Source organism: Erithacus rubecula (assembly GCF_903797595.1).
Source record: "Erithacus rubecula genome assembly, chromosome: 3".
Classification (NCBI taxonomy): Eukaryota; Metazoa; Chordata; class Aves; order Passeriformes; family Muscicapidae; genus Erithacus; species Erithacus rubecula.
In genome coordinates this window covers 90,349,070-90,369,787 of record NC_136689.1, presented here as the reverse complement: position 1 = coordinate 90,369,787, position 20,718 = coordinate 90,349,070, and the positions used below count along the sequence as shown (strand labels likewise).

The 20,718-nt window shown below is 39.3% G+C and overlaps 1 protein-coding gene across 6 annotated transcripts in view; it reads right to left on the bottom strand.

The window, feature by feature from the left end:
* The window catches only part of MBP (myelin basic protein), a 106,036-nt gene that overhangs the window by 33,984 nt on the left and 51,334 nt on the right, over nucleotides 1-20,718 (bottom strand). For all 6 annotated transcript variants that reach the window (XM_079301081.1, XM_079301085.1, XM_079301086.1 and 3 more), the window contains one exon: nucleotides 18,128-18,218. In XM_079301081.1, the coding sequence (XP_079157207.1) occupies nucleotides 18,128-18,218 (91 nt within the window). The remainder of the gene's footprint in view (nucleotides 1-18,127; nucleotides 18,219-20,718) is intronic.

Sequence of the window (20,718 nt, the reverse complement as noted above, 5' to 3'; positions counted from 1 at the left end):
GCTTGCTAACTAGATCAAATATGCTTTAAATGGTAGCCAGAAAAGGAATGGATATGAAAATGAAATACATTTAAAAGGGTCAGTGATTCTATGAAAATAAACTTATTCAGAGGCTGTCTTTTCATGTTTTGCAGCACAAAACAGACCAAACAAGGCTCTGCTTCTGAAAAACACAACATTCAGTGAATACCACGGCACTTGAATGCTGACTGGAGAGATGCCAGTGATACCAGAGAAGCAGTGTCTCTTCTTCCTCTACCTAAACAGATTGCCCTACACAATAGCTAAAAAGTAATTAAAAATGGCTGAGTGGAACTCTTTTACCTCTGACTAAGCATACATATCAGGGACTATGTGCTTCATTCCCCTTACAGGAATTATATAGTATCATGATTCAGAATTAAGCTGATCAATCCCTGGGAAACATCCATCGTATTGTCAAAGCATTCCTTAGCCCTTCCTGCATCTATTTTACACAAACTGAAAAATTATGTAACACAAAATCCCCAAAGAACTGAGACAGCCTAGTTGTACTCCAAATGGCCTGGGAAAATCTGTTCTTTTTGTTTGTTCATACCAGATGCATTCTAGTGGTATAGCTGTGCCCATGCTATGTGTCAAGATTTGAATTCTGACATCCTCAGTCACCCAAGACTGCTCATTAAGGTTTTGGGTTTTTTTTTTCATATGAGAACATATATACAAAGGTGTGGAAGGGGAAAGTAAAGGGACAGTAAGCACATGAATATAGGAAAAAAACAGGTCCTAGCCCTAGAAGAGATGGAAAATATTGCTGGGTTCCTGAAATTTAGAGTGCTCCCTTGTATTTGTTATTCTTCAGCTTTAAAAGAAGTGAGAAACGATTGTTTGTTTTAAGACATGCAGATATAAAAGTAAATCACTCACTGAGAAAGAATTCCAAAGCAAAGAAATAAATCTTTAGATTCCAGGATCAGTTATGTGCTTATTCAGCCAAATTTTCAATCCCACTTAGGATGTGAACACTCTAATACTATATGTGTACAAAACAGACCAACAAGCCAAATAATAAAAGCTTTCAATCCATGATCATGGCCAGAGTGAGACACATGCCATGACCTTCAGATCAACATCCAGGTGCAGAAGAAGGAAATATCCTGTTTCCCTACCAGCAGAAGTGCACTATCTCACTGCACATTTATCTTGCTTTTGTCTTGCTGCCCCATGAAGATGCAGCAAATCAATTGTTAATCCCTCTTCTTTCAGCATACAATGGAATGTGTTTACCCAGAGCAATTTCAGAATGAGGGGTCCCACAAGTGTTTTCACTGTGCAGTTACTGCCCCAAAATGCCTCCCTTTTTGAAGAAAGCTTTTGCAACAAAATGCTTTTTATGGCAAACATTGACAAGTTACTAGGAAGACAAATTCAGCCTTGTCACTGGTATGAGCAGGTTCTTTTGGCAGTAAAATCTAATGCACATCAAAAGCAAACAAGCCAAATGTGTAGCCACTGTACCTTGGAATTAGGCTTTGTTTGAAATGGAGTGGAGAGAGGAGGTGGCAATAAAGCAGTAGCTGTCAAATTCTGCTTTTGGACTATTTACTTTAAATTGAACAAACTAATCCAAACAGATTACAATGAGCTCCAAACGAGTTTAAAAGTAGAAGCAAAAATCAAATTAGTGCTTAGCCAAGGGGAGCTGGAAGTTACAGATGGCTGCAGCTTAAGAATGTGTGTCCATTTATTGATCTTGCTTGGCTGCCCCAGTGTGTTCTTACAAAACACATACAGCTAGGAGCACTGCTGCCAGCCAAACTGGACAGGTTTAGTGATGTCAGTATTTTGCCTGCCAGGTAAAAGCTCATATGCAGTCTGGCATCAGGTATTTTGACCTTCAATTTTTCCAAAAAAAACCCTGCAAACCCTGTCCAAACTTTCCAATGCCAACAGTTGTTTTACATCTCAGAGTTTTCAGAACATGGTATTGACAGTGTTCATTACTAATGCTTACATGGACCCGATTTTTCTAGTCTTTCTCTTCCATTTACAGTTTTTCCCTTGAGACTGAGCTGTAAATGTGAAAATACTTTAGGATATTCTGCAGAGCTCACCACTGAATGTGCTTAATGTTCTTTGTTACTTACAACACACTCAAGTTAAGATATTTTTGGTAATTTTTCCAGAGTATTTAAAATCCCCTTCAGGTATTTTAGAAAATCCACCCACAACATGCAAATTGCCTGCTTAAGAATTTTATGTCTGCTTTTTGTTTTCTACCAGTTTTGCCCTTTTAACAAAGGGCAACATGCTGTCAATTTAACATGCACATTCATCTGGCTCTTGTTTTAGTTGGTTGTTTTTAAAATCTGAAACAAGATACTAACCCACAGTACTCAATGTAATTAAGAGAAAGGAAAAAAGGTCAGCAGTAGGTTTAGATATTCAAAATCCTTGTCTCCATTTACAAAATTTCAGAGTGACCCTGAGAAAACTGGCTGTGCTAAACACCCTCTGCAAGATAAAATAAAACCAGCACAGCTTCCACACCTTCCTGTTCTTTCTTAGGACCACAGTTATGCAGCAATTTGTTACCATCTAAATGACCACTTGCTTTTGGACTCATTATCATATGTTTTCTGCTCCACCAGGAAAAAATATGCCTTTTATTCAGCAGGAATATCAAATCAAGTATGAAATTTATACATTCCCATTTCCAGCCTCTGGCCCTCCAACAATGCAAAATCTAACAAACTGTGTGTGCTCGTGATTATAAGCAGCTCAAAACCAACCACCACAGCCTATTCTACTGGGATGGGCTGAAAGCAGAAAGAAAAGCCAGTGGGATTCTAGACACAGTAATTGGTCATATCTGAGATCTGGGGCTAAGACTGAAATTCATTCCCTTTCCTAAAAAAATACAGACAAACCTGAAGTTATAAATAAATAGTACAAATACAAAAGTAAAAATGTTTCCTATGCTGGCAGCATTAAACTAATTAGCAGAGAGAAAAGGGGTAAGAAGAAACCCAACAACAAATCAGTAGAACTCTGTGATGAGAATATAAACATTGCACTGAGACCATTTCAGTGAGAACTGGCAATTTTGCTAAAGAGCATATGTTTTTTCCTCAGAGATTTTAACAAGGCATGGGCACGGGACCAGCAAAAAATGTAAACACTAGATCTTAATTTTATATTAATGCAATTTATAATCTTCATCATCTGTAATGATCTAGTATGAAAATCCCAGAGAACACAGCATACATGTATTTGTATTCATTCTCCTAATGACTGTGCAACTCTTGTGTGTCACACAAACACTTGTTTGCATACACACAGGCACAACATAAGAAAACATAAGAAAACTTCGATTTTGTTACTACTTTTCAAATGAATAGAGAAGAGAAGAGAAGAGAAGAGAAGAGAAGAGAAGAGAAGAGAAGAGAAGAGAAGAGAAGAGAAGAGAAAGAAAGAAAAGAAAAGAAAAGAAAAGAAAGAAAGAAAAGAAAAGAAAGAAAAGAAAAGAAAAGAAAAGAAAGAAAAGAAAAGAAAAGAAAAGAAAAGAAAAGAAAAGAAAAGAAAAGAAAAGAAAAGAAAAGAGAAAAGAGAAAAATATTCCTGCTGCAGAATATGTCTCAGTCTTGAGTAGAATTTGTTATTACAGCAGAATGGCCTCAAGAGCCCTGAGCAATGCTATTATCCCAGGTCATCTCATCAGTATTCATTTGTGCAAGGCTGGAGTATTCACTGGTATGTGGCTTGCAGAGTCCCACATTCAATATTTACAAATCAAAAAAGGAAACATCTAGATTACTTTAAAGTGACCCTTAGCATATGGACCCCTTTCCGCCCTCTTTTTTATTTTTCTGATGATCAGGGATGCAAGAAAATAGATAGATTGGCTAGCCTTGTTTAGAATGTTTGTGGTAACATGCAGGTAATCAAGAAGCTCACCAGAAGGAGCATTTTGTGTGTTTGTTGGTACAGAAGATGCTAGAAAGCAGCTGAACGAGTGACCCCTGACAGCAAAGGAAGACCACAAAGAGAAGAGGATAAGGAAGAAAAAGAGGGAATCAGCCAGATGGAAGGATGCAAGTGCAGCTAAAGAAGGTCTGGCAGAAAGAAATGGATCAGCAGGTAAGAAGAAAAGGTGGTGAGAAAAACACAGGGAAAAAAGACTGGTGGTGAGCAAAAGCAGACACCAGCAGTAAAATAGTGTAGTCAAGCAGAAGGAATAAGTCACAGTGAAAGGGAAGACCACTGGGCTGGATAAATGACTCAGAGCATAAGAAAATCACAATCCATGGTACAGGTTCTGTTTACAACACAAGGATCTTTAAACTGCTTTAAAAAAACCAGGAACACCAGACAAGAGATTGGAGGGGCAGCAGGGGAATAGGTTTAAAAAAAAAAAAATTAAAATAAAGTACTAGGCAGGTTAAAGCACAGAAAATCTCAAACATTTATTTCTGCAGCACCCTATTCCACTAAAACCAGGGATCTGGCAACAGATCAGGCTGCATTTCTCAACTGCCAAACCAGTTTAGTTTGAGATAGTAACAACAAGGTAACATAAACTCTGACTTTCCTTCTCAGAAAGAAATCATGGCAACCAGTGACCCCATTGTGCTTTGTTGTTGCATAATTGTTAAAGAAATGCTCTCCGATGCCCTGTGAGAGGGGGTACTATCTCGAAAGCTCAAAGGGATTGTTCATTTGATCACTAAGCACAGTGTTATTCCAGCCACTCATGCATGCAGAGAATGCCTCTATTCTTATGTTCCCCTGAGAGTTGAGGTCATCTGAGATATGTTGGCTATCACATAGAAGGGCTGAGGTAGAACTGCTGGCAAGACCTTTGAAGTTAAGTATTTTCACAGGCCTGGAATTTCTCTCCTGCCTTTTTCGAGGAGCTCACCAACCACTGGACTAATTTAAAAGGTGTTAGGATACAAGCAATGCTTTAGTTAAGAGTTCCAGGCTTGAGACCCTGTGTGCTGAATGGTGAAGCAGTTTCAAGAATGACAGAACAGATACAGATGTGTTTCTAATCCCATCTGTCTCTCCTCAAAGCCTTAGGCAGAAACCTAAAGTGCATTTGATCCAATGTTCTCAGCACAAGGAGATACTAACACGTGAGGAAAACAAACAAACAGAAAAACCCAAAAAACCCACCAAAATCCCCAAACAAACCTCCCAAGAAACCACACTCCAAAACACCAGGAAAATCCCTACACTCAAAACCCAAACACTAGGCTAAGAAACTGCACACAAAGATAATGTAATTAGGAAAGAATAAGGTTATTCCATTCTGCCCTGTTCTACCAAACTCCCATACAAGATTCATTTCTTACCTTTTAAATTTTGTTTTATAGTACTTCATTCAAGTCACATCCTTGTGATTCACTTTAATGACTCTTGAATTGTTTTGTTGAAAACATTAAGTTGTTTACCAGCAATCTCAAAAATTAGATGCTCAGACTCTTACCTGGTTAATTAAATTTTAAAAAACCAAACAACAAAACAAACCACCTCTAATTCACACCACTTTAGCACAAGCAGCATATAGGTAAGAACTCCAATTGGTACTAAGTGCTAAAATCTACAGAAAATTCTACACTTTCCAACCTACACTTCAGAGAGACAAGGAAATTGCCTAAGCATCTCCACTGTGTGCACATTACTGTTTTCTAAATTAACACACAAATTAGCCTGGGAATTAAACAGGTGAATGTACAGAGCATAAAATAACATAAATATGCTGTATCAAATTCCTCCCGTAATCCAAGTTGTAATTTTATCTTCCCCCCTATGGAAGACACAGATTACTAGCATGGTTCATTATTATTGTGTATAAATAATACTCTTAAAATAAGTGCATTATTGCATCCACAACTTTTTAAGGAGATCTGAAATGTTACAAAACCTTACACTTAATGCAAATTAACTGCAATTTTCAGAAACACATGAACTCATTAGCAATTCTGCAAAGAAGAAATGTTAGGATATTTCTCCCAGATGAAAATGCACCATTTGCACAAATTTTTTTACTTAGCATTATAGAATAAAAAATTACAACTTTCCAATATTCTGAGATCCTGCAGATCCCTTTTCATTCTCTAATAACTGAAATAGCAAATAAACTAAAATAGCAAATAAAACAAGTAAATAAAAATACCAGAAGTATTTAAATACTTCCTCAGTGAAATTGAATCAGCTAAATTAGACAGGCTGATTTTTTGTTTTAAATCAGGATATTTGAACTATGAATCTTGCCCTTAAAAAATACATGTCTTTATGTTGCAGTGTTGCATCACAATTATGTCAACACAAGCAGACTAATAGAGATGGAGGAGAAAATTCTCTAAATTCCAAATAGCTCCCTATGCCAAGCTATCTTATATTCTGACTTTTCCCACAATTCATTTTTGATAAGGAACATGATTGTGAAAATACACAGGGAGTTGACCAGAAAGCCAGGTATTTGAACATGCCAGTAGTGATAGGCTGTCACAATGACTAGCCAAAGCAGTGTGTGCTTTTAAATAACATGCTGATTTCACCTCTGTTTTCTCAAGGGCCCAGCTCCATAGCTTTCTTTTTCTTATTTTCTTTTTAAATGGAATCTTGAAATAAATTTGCAAGAACATTTCAGTCTCAGAAATCTTCGAATAGGTACCTTTGGCAGAGGTAAAAAGGGTCTTATTCCATGAGAACTAAGAAAATGCAGTAGAAAATACAGTAGAAAAGGCCTCATACTTTCACTGCAGGAGACATTTTTAACCAGCACATCCATTAAACAAAAATAACCCATCGGTGGCAAACGTGTAACTCAGAAGGTAGAAAGACATCTGTCCCTCCTCACAATTATTCAAAACTGAACAACAAATTACAAGTCAATATAAAAAGACTGTTGGTGTGTGAAGAGAGGAATAATTTAAACACTTGCCTTCAGGGAGCAGTCCCTATTATAGCTGTGTTGCCACAGGTGTGACACTGCAGCTGTAACCTTGTCAAGAGCAGCAAGAGCATTTAGAGAGGCTGCTGATGAAGTGCACATCCACAGAGGATAATTGTGCTGCTGAGATTCTGCTACTGAGTTTACCCAAACAGAAACTGTGCTCACGGAGTTAGTCATGAAACTGCAAAATCCAGAGCAATTTAGTTCTTGTCTTGAATTTAAGAGCAAAATACTGCTTGCTGCCAGTCTGCCTGGCAGGGAAATACCCACTCTCAGAAATGGGCATCAGCAGTAACAGGTGCAGAGCAACCTGGTTATGGTCTAATGTTTATAGATCAACAGGCTCAGTGAGGTCCAGTCCTCGACTGGGTGCTCCTGCAGGATGAACAGTGACTGGAATAATTCTGGGAGTGAGTCTGCATTTGGATTATGGTGCTTTAGTAACAGAGGAAAAAAAGAGCCCTGTGCACCATGAAAATAATGAGAGCAGCTGAAAAGGAAAAAGAAAAATCCCAAGCATGAATGCATTTAGAAGTCTTAACTCCCAGGCTTTTCACTTTCAGAAAATTCCTCCTGAAAACAGGCCACTAAATATAAATTACTACAATCAGGTAAGCACTGATTTTAAAACAGATGCCTGATTTATTGTTGATGGCAAATGGAAACAGAAGTCACATCTCTCTGCTGTAGCCTGGGGTAATTTATCACAGGGGATGACAAACAGTTATTCTGCCCAATCTTCTGGTTCTCACAATAAGTCCAGGTTCACCAAAATACCTTGGTGAAAATCTGGATAGTATTCCAAAGTGTAAAAGCATGTTCCTAATTCTGCTGAAATCTAGTGAAGTTTCTCTATTAATTTTCACTTATTATTCTTCCTCTGGCCAGCCACTGACCCCTCAAAGCAAGGGTGGAAGATGGAAGCTCTCCTTTTTCAGGGGTCTTAACAGTTTGTAGCTTCAGGTTTTCTCAAGTGTGAGTCTTGAAACAGATTTGTCTTCAGATCTTGTATCAGAATTATATATTCTGAAACAGAGCAGTAAAATTATTTCAAGAAACTTTGGCAAATAAATAAAAATAAATACATTTTCAGAACTTATATTTAATGCTGACTAGGGCACTCAGGCTTTTTGTATAATTGAAATCTAAACATCTATTGCCTATTTTGTAATAGGTTTCCTATGCTGACAAATGCAGAAGGAATGTGATACTACAGCAATAAGATCTGAAGACCAAACAAGAGGGTTTTGTGGTCATTTTAAGGATGGTCAGTTTATATACAAGATTGAACATGATACACAAAACAAAGGACAGCCTGAAAGTAACAGAAATAACAGAATAACATTAATGCCTGCTCCTGCCATAGCTTTATCTTAAAACAGTGACATACTTGCACATTTTAGACCTGATGAATAGGTGAAGCAAAAGGTGGAAAAAATTTATCATGTCTATACCTAAACCTGCCCAAAAAGGCTTTACAAAAAATTCAGTTCAGTAATGGCAATAAATGTCAGAACTGCAATTAAAACTTGGCCCATCCATTTCAGAATACAATTATTACTACTCTTTTTTGCATTTGGGCTGCAAAGGAAATGGAAATCCCTGCCTGCCTGAAGCTTCTGGCTGAGCTGATGACTTCAGGCACCACAGATCAGCATCTTCCTCAGTAGGAACTCAGCATAACCATAACCTTGGTAGGAACTCGGGCATGACTCTGCATGGCTCTGCTAAAATCAGCAGAGTTGCTGTGCTGAAGAAGCAGGAGGTCCCATCAAGGTAAACAGAGTCACCACATCCTGATAAACATTCAGGGAAGCAGGCTTATTTCAAAGAAGGAATTGTTAGTCAAATGTCAAGTATTTATTTTAGAAGCATTCATATTTTCATTTTGTCTCCTGAGTCCAATGAAATGAAGTCTATTTATTGTAATATAACATGGTGGCTTAGTTAAGTGTCCAAAACCTATCATCACTTTTGTTTCAAGAGCCCATTCATTCACTTTTCTGCAAGAAAAGGTTAAAAGAAAATCCTATTACAGATATTTCAGAAGAGAAATGAGAACTCCTGTGAATTCATCTGTAGACTGTTTCTGTTGAAGTCACTTCAGATAAACATATTTAGAATTTTTTTGCAGTCCATGCATGTGTTTAAACAACCAAGTTTAGTCTTTAGAATGCTGATTTTTACAGCAGTTGTCCTACAGCAGATCAATATAATGCACAGCAGAAATTCCAAGATGCTACAGCAAGAACCACCAAAAAGGAAAAAAAAAAATCCACAATGGATGACAGCTACTAGAAATCCCTCAAACTAATTTAAGGTAGCTGTTTTGATGGACATATTTATATCCAGCATAAAAATGGCTCCTTCTAATTAAGGGGGACTGTTAAAAGGACTGGAGAAGGCCAAGCTTTTCACTGGCAGCAGGGAAGGGAAGCATAGGGCAGGCTCTAGAGAGGGAGCCTGCTCTGAACAGCACTGGAAATAAAGAGCAGCATTATCATGGCTGTTCTCTGCTCCTTGCAAGGCTTGTGAGCGACTGCAGTCTTGTCGCCACCAGGATGTTTCTGTACAAGTACCAGTGTGTGCACACCAGTAAATACTAGTTCTTTTCACTTCTATTTTCCTCATCAAAAATGGATTATCCCAGATGTGAATTTCTGCTCTGTTCCTCCTTGTCAGCACTTAAAGGGCCACTGTCCCACCCCTGAAGCTGAGCCATTGCACAAGTGCTGCTGAGCTCAGTGTTTGAAGGAGTTAAGCCAAACCACAGCCAGCCTTCTCCAACAGATGTGTAACAGAAAGCCACAGCCTCAAGGGTGCTTTGGATTTCCTGCCTGACAAGGCACTGGAGCCCTGCAGTTTCACAGGGCTCCAGGGTACAGGAAGGGAGAGTTCCTGGGGAAACTGACAGATGCCAAGCCCTGCCAATTCTCATCCCCTCATTCAAATGCTGTGTGTTCCTTCTTGCTCTCACCCTCCACCACTATCACATTCATTTCAGTCTTGTTGCAAATGCCATACATGAGGCTCAACCACAACTCAGATTAATCCAGCAGAGGAATAAAAATATTTTGTCAGGGTCACCACCAAAACAGTTTGCATGGGATGTTTACATTCTCTGCTTTCATAATCCTTTCACAGTGGGCTTTTTGCTGCTTGGCTGTCCTTCCAGAACTACACCCATCACAAATCCAAGCTGATATTTTTGCAGAACTGCTGCTGGACGAGAGGGTGCAGCTACAGTGGCTCTCTCCATGCCCTTCCCTACTCTTTGGGCATCAACCTGAGCATAAGAAAATCCACAGGTTTTTCCACACTTCAGCCCAACCCTTCAATGTGAGAAGGAAAAGTCAATGGATTTTTCATTTTTAAGCTCAATTCACTATTTTTATAGCTTTGGCAAAGTCAGTAGAGCTAATTACAGTATCACTTAAAGGGGGGTGTGAGTGGGAAGCATCATTAAGAAATCCAACCCAGAATTTCTTAGGCCTACCAGATCCTGGCAGGGAATTGGAATTTTACCCACTCAACAGTACACTGGATGGGAAACATCAATTTACGATGTACACTGACACAGTGTATCCATGAGGGCAAGATGTTTACCCTTTTCCCCCTTGGTTTCTGTCTTCTGCATTCAGATAAGAAAAAATGTGGTTTTGGATATGTCTTTCATGATGTGTGCTATGGGCAGCCTATGGAAGCCAGACACACAACCAGAGGCAATTATGGGGTCCAGATCATCAGCAAGATGTTTCTATCCAGGGTATCTGACTGCTTAAAGTCTGAGGAGAATCCACTATTTTAGTACATTTTTTGCAAGAGGACATTATTCTGGCTCAAATCAGCTATCAAGGATTTTACACAGAAGTTACATAATGGAATTCCATAGTTTATATTATGCAGGAAGCAGCCTAAGTTGATGGCTTTCTTTTTTTTTTTTTTTTTTTTAAAGCCACAGAAGTATTATCAATCTTAGCTGCTGTTTTCATATTCTGCTAACGTATGGTACAAAAACTCCTTCTAGTTCTCTTCTAGCCACTGCATTAAGAAGTGAGTCATGTTGCAATTAAAGTTTAATGACAACATCTGTTTCAGCTAACCCAACAGAAGAGTGGTTGGCCCACAGAGAACTATTCTGCTTCTTCTTTCACTCAAACCAGAACTGAGTGGTTATTCAGCCTCAACAAAATTGGAAATGGGACAACAGCAACATTTCAACTCCTTTCCCCAAAATAAAGATCTTTCAGAAGCACTTTTAATTCATTTAGAGATAAAATCCTGCCTTAACCCAGCAGGAGAATCAGTGACAGAGAACAGTATGCACTTCTGTGCACACAGAATACTCTCTTGGGCTGCAGCCTGCTGACAGGACAAAGATGACAAAATACACTGGGAAAGGAGTAATTTGGTTCATGGCTAGCTAATTAGCCAAAAGCCTGGTATCACCACCCAGCAACATGTGACATTAGACCACCCTTGGCCATCCTCACTTTCACATTTGGACACAATGCTTGTTCTGGATAACAATAGGATGGTAAATGCCTATTGTGCTTCCCCCCATCCTGTACACAGACTCACTCTTATTGAATAAACAAGGGGAGGAAAAAAATCTCCAGCTCCTGTACATGGTATAGTGAGCATTAAAGTAATGAATAAGTCATTTATTGTTAATGTGCTGATTAATTACAGCAAGCACAGCCCACCACTGCTAAAAATACAGCAGGCATCACTGTCTCAGCTCCATGCCTATGCTAATGACCCAAGTAACAAATCCACTCTCTATGATATCAGGAAAAACCCAGATCTGTTATGTATGTTGCTTGCATGCGGTACACACAAGAAAAAAGAGAAAAATTGTATCAAACCAGAGCTGTTAAAATGTGCTTAAGTTCTTGTGCACTGATTTTGCAGCAAACATCAATGGCATGCTAAAATTAATCTTAAGGATTTAGATGATGCTACTGTAAAACACGACATTAGTTAGTTAATTGCATATTAATCAATTAGAGGTCCAAGAGCTACTGTTACTGTTTAAAGCATCAGATTGCTGCCAGGAAATAAATAATGTTTGAATGCTACTTTATTAAATAAAGAAAAAACATATAAGCTAACCATAACCAAACCAACCACAGAACAGTTGCAAATATCTATACTTTTTAAAAACCTTCAAACTTTAAAATAACTTTAAAATAACAAAAAATCCTACCAGCTGCTGCCTCTGAACTCCTACAGGTCTCTTTCCACCACAGCACTTCTCCTGTATTCAGCTTCACTTGTCCATATGTAAAAATCACACACAGTTTGCAAAAATCACTTTATGATATGTAAGATACACAAGATTCAGCCCTTTCCCTAAAAAAAAGATCTGCAGCTCAGCATAAAATACCACACCAAAAGGGAAAGCTGTGAGCCACACCTCTGAGACTCAACAACTTGCACAAAACATAGCAAGCAGGTTTTTTTATTAAAATGTAAATCTATTCTTTCCACCTCAGAAAGCTAATCCAGGGCTGCTGTTGTAATTTTGATAAACCAGTGGTCTCTGGATGAAAGCAGACAGGTAAGTCTTGTAAGAAACTGGGAAAAGGAAAGAAGGGTGAGGAAAGTGGAAATATGTGGAGAGCTGGCAAACCAGAATCATTGCTTAGCTTACAATGAAAACCAACAAGACACTAAATTCTCCCATTTGCCTCTCAGGCAAGAGGAAATAACTGCACCACGGTAATAACACCCATTTTAGGACCAATTGCTGTCACATCAGATTGGTTTTTTTGTTTGGTTTTGGTTTTTTTTTGTGTAAGCTTGCCATTATTTTGCATTTAAATCATAGCTTGTGCTCAACAATTGATCATGTTTAGAACCAAAGAAGCTTCCCAGTAAGGTCACTGAACTGCAGTAACCCTCAGCTTTTAGCATCACCTCCTGATAAAGGCCTTGTGCCTTCCAGCTCCTCCCTTCACATTCTTCCCCCTCCCCTTTTTAAGCAAGGTTCAAACACCAAAAACTGGTAAAAGAAAAGAGTGACATCCATACACATGTAACATACAATAATTTACATTCCCAACTTTGTAAGTATATTCTGTAAGACTTGAATACAAATTCTCTCACTTTCTGAGACAAACTTTATAAACCATCAACAAATCCTCAGCTAATAAAACCCAAAAATAAAAACAACAAGCAAAAACCCCTCTCCAACCAGAAAACCCAAACTGGCATTCAATACACAGCATCCAAAAGTTCCTGTTAGGATGGAGTGGGACCATGTTAAGGAAGCCCCACAGTGAATATTCACAGTGCCTGTCAAACCACTACAGATGGAAGCCTCATGGAGAGAGAAGTCCTTCCTCCTGTGTGGGTTTACACAAGTGCCCACAGGACATTCTGCGTGGGACACAGCAGCAGGAACCAGCACAACAAGAATGGGGGTGAGTCAGGTCACTGAATGCACATTTCCCTGCTGCATCTCTGAGCTCTGCACACAAAAAATACCTCAGGATACCCAGCACTGCAATTTGAAACAGCAGAATGGCACATGGTGCTGAAAAAGCTCTACAATAGGATCTCTCCTTTGAGAGGGAAAAAAAAAAAAGTGTTAATTTCTTCTCTTTGTAGTGAAAAACCCCAAAGAACAAACAAACCAAAACCCAAAACCAACCAAACAAAAAACCTCGACCGACCACAAATAACCAAAGTGCAAAACCCACCACCAAACCCAAACAACAAAAAAACCCCAATACCTCACAGTACAACTCCAGGCACACAGCCTGGATCCCTGGAAAGCTCTAAGCCAGAAGAAAAATGGCCACATCCAAATGCAATTTTAGACCTGATCTAGCAGATAAAAAAGGAAGCTTTCTGGTTTGAAAAGATAAAGTCTTACTCTGTCTTCCCAAGGAAGGTGTTTTTAACCATGAGGGTGGTAAAACACTGGAGCAGGTTACTCACAGAGATGGTGGCTGCCCCATCCCTAGAAACAATCCAGGTGACATTGGACAGAGTTCTGAGCACCTGATTTAGTCCAAGGCATCCTTGCCTTGAGGCCTAGATGGCCTACAAAGGTCCCTTCCAACTCAAAATATTCTATGATTCCATCACAAAAAGGTAGCACACTTTGACTTTCATTGCCATCAGAAAGGGGAATACACAATATACAACAGTTCCCCCACAAAACAAAACAAAACAAAACAAAACAAAACAAAAAAAAAAAAAAAAAAAAGGAAAAATCCTGCTTGTAATTTTATGCTAATTTAACCCTATGGGAAAAAAAAAAAAGTATAATTAATAATCTGCATTTTTTATTTTCCGGGTTAATGTAATAGGGGCTGCACCAAAGAAGGGAAGGTCCAATCCTTCCAGTGGTCAGAATGACGGGCAGTTTTCCCTCTTGCTTCTGCCTGAGCATTGCAGAGTAGCATTGGATAAGCAAATTTCTGAAAATATTCTCTGGAAGTAAGGCTAAAAGTCCCCTGCGGAACCATTTCTTTAAATGCATAGCACCATAGCCAGCAATTTTCTTCTCTTTCTTGGACTGGGATGCAATTCCCAATCCTTTTCTGACTACATACTGGTTACAACAGAGACCATGTTGAGTACGTGCAAGTTCAACAGAAATTTGTAGTGAGCAAGACATTCTAGCTCCACATCACAGATGCATATTCAGTATATATCAGACAACAGAACTCTGTTGGGTGCCACAAGAAAATCCTTTCAAAGGGCAAACAAAACTAACTCTTGTCAATTCAGAATTGCATAGTTGCAAATGCCATCACTGCGATGTCTTTTCTCTCCCAATACCCCTATACCCTTGTGCTCCATTTCTCCACCCCATCCTCCTGTATAGAAAGTTTATTGCCTTTGAGAATTAGCTCTCTGAAACATAAGGCACACCTGACATGTTTGTTTCATAAAGCAGCTGGCACGATGCAGCTTCATCGTTGGCAAGGTCATTTCATTCACACCCCAGTCTAAAAATAAATATTAAAGAGAAATGCAAAACAGCTTTCTGGAATACAGAAATTTGGGTAATTCCTAAATTTAACCCATACAGAGAAGAACAACAGGAAAATTAAGACATTTATGTGTGTTCACAAGTGTCCCTTTAGAGCAGTGGATCAAATCTTGCTTGAATCTACAAAGAATCTACCAGGTCTAGCAGACATGAAAGAGAACCCCACACCTGGCTCCTTACCATGGTGATACCCAGCTGAGAGGGACAGCAGAAACCTCGTTTTCTCTGAAAGGAAATATTTTCTAAAAACCCCTGCTGTATTCAAATGGTACAGAGCTCATCAGGTATCTTCTGAATAACAACCCTCAGCAACTATTCCATGCTGTGCAGAGCAGGGAAAGTTTCCTTATCCTGAAAAGTCACTACTGGTCCATGCCTGCACTAGCCCTGGAGACAGCACAAATCAGGAGATTTCCATCTCCTTTGCTGAAGAGCCCTGGTGGCTGCCAGGGGCTGGCAGCTGCTGCCACCGGGTGGCTCAGCAGCGAGGGACAGCCAGAGGTGCTGGGGCAGAAGGAGGGAGGGATGCTCCATCCTCCCAAGGGATGCTGCCCCTCCTCAAGGGGGCTCAGACATCCCTCAGGCTCCTCTGCTGCCCGTGCTCACCTTCCTGTAGCAGGTGGCACTGCCCAGAGAAAGCTGGGAGAGGGTCTCTGGGGAAAATAAACACAGGAGATAGTGATCTCTGTGAAAAAGAGACTGGAGGCTATGAAAAATTCTTCTGAGGAGGGATTCTAGTCAAAGCTGGAGATATAAATTAACCAACTATTGGTGCATGCTTGATGCTTGGTATAATTAGCATCACTGGGGGAAAAGGAAGAAGAAAGAAATGAAGGATAGCTTGAAATAGATCCAGCCAGAGGGAGAATAACTGAGCAGGGTCTGTAATTATTTCAGCACAAAACAACAATTCACCTAGGGAAAACTGCTTTAAGCTTATATTTTATCCCTATAAGATGTAAGAGTATTTTAGGAAATTGTCCAGAACTGCAGGGAAAGGCATATACAGTAGTCATTCTCAAGATAACATGAAACTTATATCTGTCAAAATATTCTCCCTGATTCTTACTACACTGGTTTCATTTGCACCTTCAATCTACTTTGATTTACTCACTTGACCAGGGTAGAAGAAGATTACAGAGTTCATTTTCACCATACCTCTTCTTTTTCCCCCTATTGTGACCTTATCTTAAAATGAAGAAAAAAAAACAAACCCAAACCAAAAAAACAAAACAAAACCCAGACTGTCATTTGCAAAGTGGTAGGAGAATTGATATAAGATACTGTAGTCTGACTGGTTTTGGAGTTGGAAAGAAATTTTGTCCTTGTTGTTTCCAGTTATCAAAGGCTGATCAGTGTCTCATGTTAGATAACCAGCTCAGCCCACAGGTTTGGAACATGGAAATATTTGGCAGTTTGCTAGTGAATCATTAGTTTTAAAGACCACATAGCACACTGCATGCTGACTTTCTTGAATTAGTTAAAGAGCTTGTTGATCAAGGGCATGGATCGCTGGATAGTGAGTTTAAACCTACCAACAGTGAACTTCATGGTTAATTCCCATCTTTAAACTCACAGTTCCTACATGGACCACAGGCTTGACTAACTACTGGTTTAGCTCACTGGTACAGGGGAGCAGTGATCAAAATATACAGAAGGTTTAAATGCCTGAGATTTTGCTGGTAGAAAGAGGCAGGTGGAGGCAAACCTGCTTTGCTGTCTCCACCCTTCTCACAGAAAGAAAACAAGAGATCTGCACTGAGAAAGGACACAGTTTGAGATGTACAGCACACCGTGCCATGGGGCTTTACAACCAGTAATACTGGATCTACTGCAAATAACTGGCAGGGCAAATGGCAAGGAAATGAGGTAATAGCCTCAGCACCAATTTAGTAAAGTTGAAAGCTAGTTCTAAAGTCCACTTGTGGATTCATCAGGCACTGGCATTTTATGATCAGTGTTGGAAATATTCATACCAGGAATTCAGATTCATGTGCCAATCACACTATATTATCTCACTGAGAAAAGATGATTTTAAACAAAACCAGTTTAAATTGTTTCCATATATAGTAAGAAAGACTGATTATTAATTATTCATGCTCTATTCCTTTTGTACCTGGAAAGAAAAAAAATTCTTACTGTATTCAAAAATATTTCACTCATCCAAGTTTTCAAACTAGTCAGCCTTAGTAACATCCACATGATCAGCTGTGCCCTAACCTCTCCTGCATTAATGATAGACTACTGCTTCTTTACTGGAGTTCTATTTGCATAAAATCAACCTAAAGTTGTAATAATAAGGTTTCCCTTGTTAAGAAAACATTCTTCACTCAGTGGGTGGTTGGGCACTGGAACTGGCCCTGCAAGGAAGTGCTCAGCACCAAGCCAGACAGAACTCAATAAGTGTCTGGACAATAATCTTGGGCACATGCTGTGATTTTTGGGGTGCTCTGTGCAGGCCCAGGGGTTGGGTTCAATGACCCTGATGGGTTCCTTCTAACTCAGCTTATTCTGTGATTTCCCATCTCTTTTCCAAAACTCAGTGCAGAAGAAAAGGTCAGGTGTGGCTTTCAGATCAAATAATAAAAATATCAGCAAGACCTATATGGAGAGCAGGGAAGGGATTCACAGAAAAATAGCAAGAGAAGCTAATTTAAAATCAAGGCCTCCAAGAATTCTCAAAGGTCACCCAGTCTATCCTTCTGGCACAAGATGATTACATCAGTTTAGACAGTTACTTGTCTAACCTGTTTTTCAAGGCCTGCAATGATGAATCTGCACACTTTCCAGATGATGTATCACAATGCTTTAGCATTTGTTTCTGTATTTCCCTTCTTGACATTTGAACACATCTTTCTTTTTGCAGATTTAAGAATACCCTGCTTATCCTCTCCATTATGGATGGAGAAAAGCTTATTTTTCCTCACTGCATCAACTTTTAATTTTGTTGAACACTTGGGTTCAATCTTTCTTCTCCTCAGAGATGATTTGTTTTAGATTGCTGACAGCTCTTTGTTTTCTTCTTGGTCCTTTCCTCCATCTTTTCAGGTCTCTGTGGGAATGTACAGCCTGCACTCAAATGCTGTACATCAACATTAAATACATCACTAGGTCTTTGTGGGAATTTCATTTGTACCATCAAATAACATTTTCCACTTTTTGTAGCCACTCACCAAATACTTCATTGTCCTCTGATGACTGCTGTGTTAGTCTGGCTGCTTTTGGGCTCTCCTTAGCTGCTTCCTCCACCTTGGTTTCTGCATTCTGTAAAACAAACATTTACTGAGATTAGTCCTTCTTGTACAGCTCTCAAATAGAAACACTCTTCAAACTTCTTAATTACATTCTTAATGAATACAGGTGGTTTTGTTACCTTTGCTACACATTTGTGGTTGCAAAATATTAAGGAAAAATGCTCTCAAAACACCCTGACTTTTTTTGAGTTCTAATTTGATTAGACTAGGTAAGTTGGAGAGTTAGAAAAGACATTTAAACAAGAGAGATTTTAAAACCATAACAGACTTGGAAATTTTCACCTTCCCTCCTCATATTTAATTTGATATTTATTGACATATTCCATGTTGACTTAGTGAACCAAGAGATCAGAAGACAGAACACAAATATTTCCTCTTACACAGCAAAGGTAAGTGAGCTAGAGCTTCAAGTCTTTAACCAATTCATGTATTTGGCTGTCTAAAGCACAAGGACTTATTTATTTCTGGAAGAAATCTGCCAATTAGCTACCTAGGTGTTAGACTGGGCCCAGAGATAAATCAACAGCTTCAGCACTTAACTTGCCAGAAGTTAAAATATTTCATTCCCTAGCTAGAAAAGTCTGAGGAAAACATAAGCTGTGAAACACTGAGTTTTAAATATTTATATTGCTACTAAAGAAAAAATAACTCATGTTTTAAAAATGTTTTATTTGAGTACTCAAGGGAAACATACACAAGCTTACAGCAATGCAGACAGTAAATTGCACTAGCAGTCAGCTGTTGAATGATGGATGTGAAATGACTGATACAATATTAAATATTACTGGGAAGAGTTGACTAAGAGCTGGGGAAGAAATAAAAGAGAAATGTTGTATGCCTATACTTTTCAAAGGATACATATTGCTCTATTCAAGTATGTGCTCATTTGGAAGACTGTGTGATGTTTGGAGAAATACAATTTTTAAGCTCTGACATATATTTGAAAAGGCTGCTATACAATCTGTTCATGAAAAATTACCATATCTGCTCTCAGAAACAGTGCACAATTCTGAATTTCTCTTATTTCCCCTTATTAAAGCAATAAGGGAAGTGTCAGATGATAGGTAGATTAATTCTGTCAACCTCCCTACAGAACACAGGAGTACAAACTTAAGGCACATAAACTCAAGAGACTTTAAAGCAAGAGAGCAAGGATTTTCAGAAAGAAATGAAAAGTAGAGCTAGCAAGCCTACTGATTTCACACAGCCACTGACAAGAATTGGGAAAAGCAGAGACAGAGGAACTGCCTGAGAGGAACAGTGCAGGTCCTTCCTGAATGAGGAAGGATGTGCAAAAATGAAAGGATTCTGCCCTCCCTCAAGGCACCAACCTTGTGTGTCCCATGCAGAATAGCAGGTATCAGCTCAGTACCTCTCAGAGCTGAGGGGGGAAGTCAGTTGGACTGATTTCTGACTGCTCACCTCAGTCTGGCTTAACTAGAGTCTCTTGGGAAGATGGAGGGGACCCAGTCAGGAATCAGTAGTGGCTACACTGTTGGGCTATACCCAACTTGCTTTGGGTAACCACTTCATGATCAGCACAGTTAACTGCAGTCCTGTCCCCAGAGACACAATCTGCCAGTTGTGCAGCCACACAGTTTGCAATGCAAGGGACATATGCCAAGGGCTGATGGTTGACAGGATCACCTGCATTTGGAGGCCACTGATTCTGTAAGCTGCATGTTGGACTCAGGTTCTCCATCCTATTTTAGTTGCTCTATAGTGAGCAGCAAATCAACTACATCTTTGTTATACAAAGAGATGGAGAACAGCAGTGAACGCTGAAAAAAAGCAGAAGAGGACACCTGCTACAGCAGGGTAAGGCAATCTCAGAGGCAAAGAAAAACACTAAAAATTGTATCATCGTGGATGAGACAAAATTAATACATTTAGATGATCAAAAGTTCAGGGCTTTCCCAAATGAAGGGGACAGCTGAACTTCTGATCAGAGCTATTGCTCTAGGCTTGGTAAAGATGGTGCTTGTTAGCTCCACCTTTAATTGTATTTCAGGATATTTAGTGTATGGTGAAGCTGGTGGTACAGGAGAAGAGGGATTGCTGCTCTTTGTGCTCTTGTTCCTCTTGGGAAACAGCTGAAAGTCTGTAACCTGCTGCAAGGCATCAAGAGCAGCAGCAACAAACCCTATCCAGCCAACACTCAGCTGTGTCTGTGAAATAAGGTGTCACTCCAAGCTCTCACCAGGGAGATGCTTGCATCCCTTACTTTGAGAAAAGGATTTTGGCAGTCTCAGGGAAGTTAGACTGAATCCTGAGACATTCTGGTTTTACTTAAATCACTGGAAAGAGCTGCACAGCAGCTGTGCTGTCTTCTCCCTGCATAAGGCACAATGTTGGTGTTGACAGATGCCAGCTCCAAGATGTTGACAGCAAAGTTGTGTGATGTATCAGCCTAAAACATGACAGTGTTTGGTTGGATATAATTCTGCTTGGCATGCCTTTTAAAAGGCAAACTTTCAAAAGACTTCCTTCACTTTATCTTTTGCATGAAG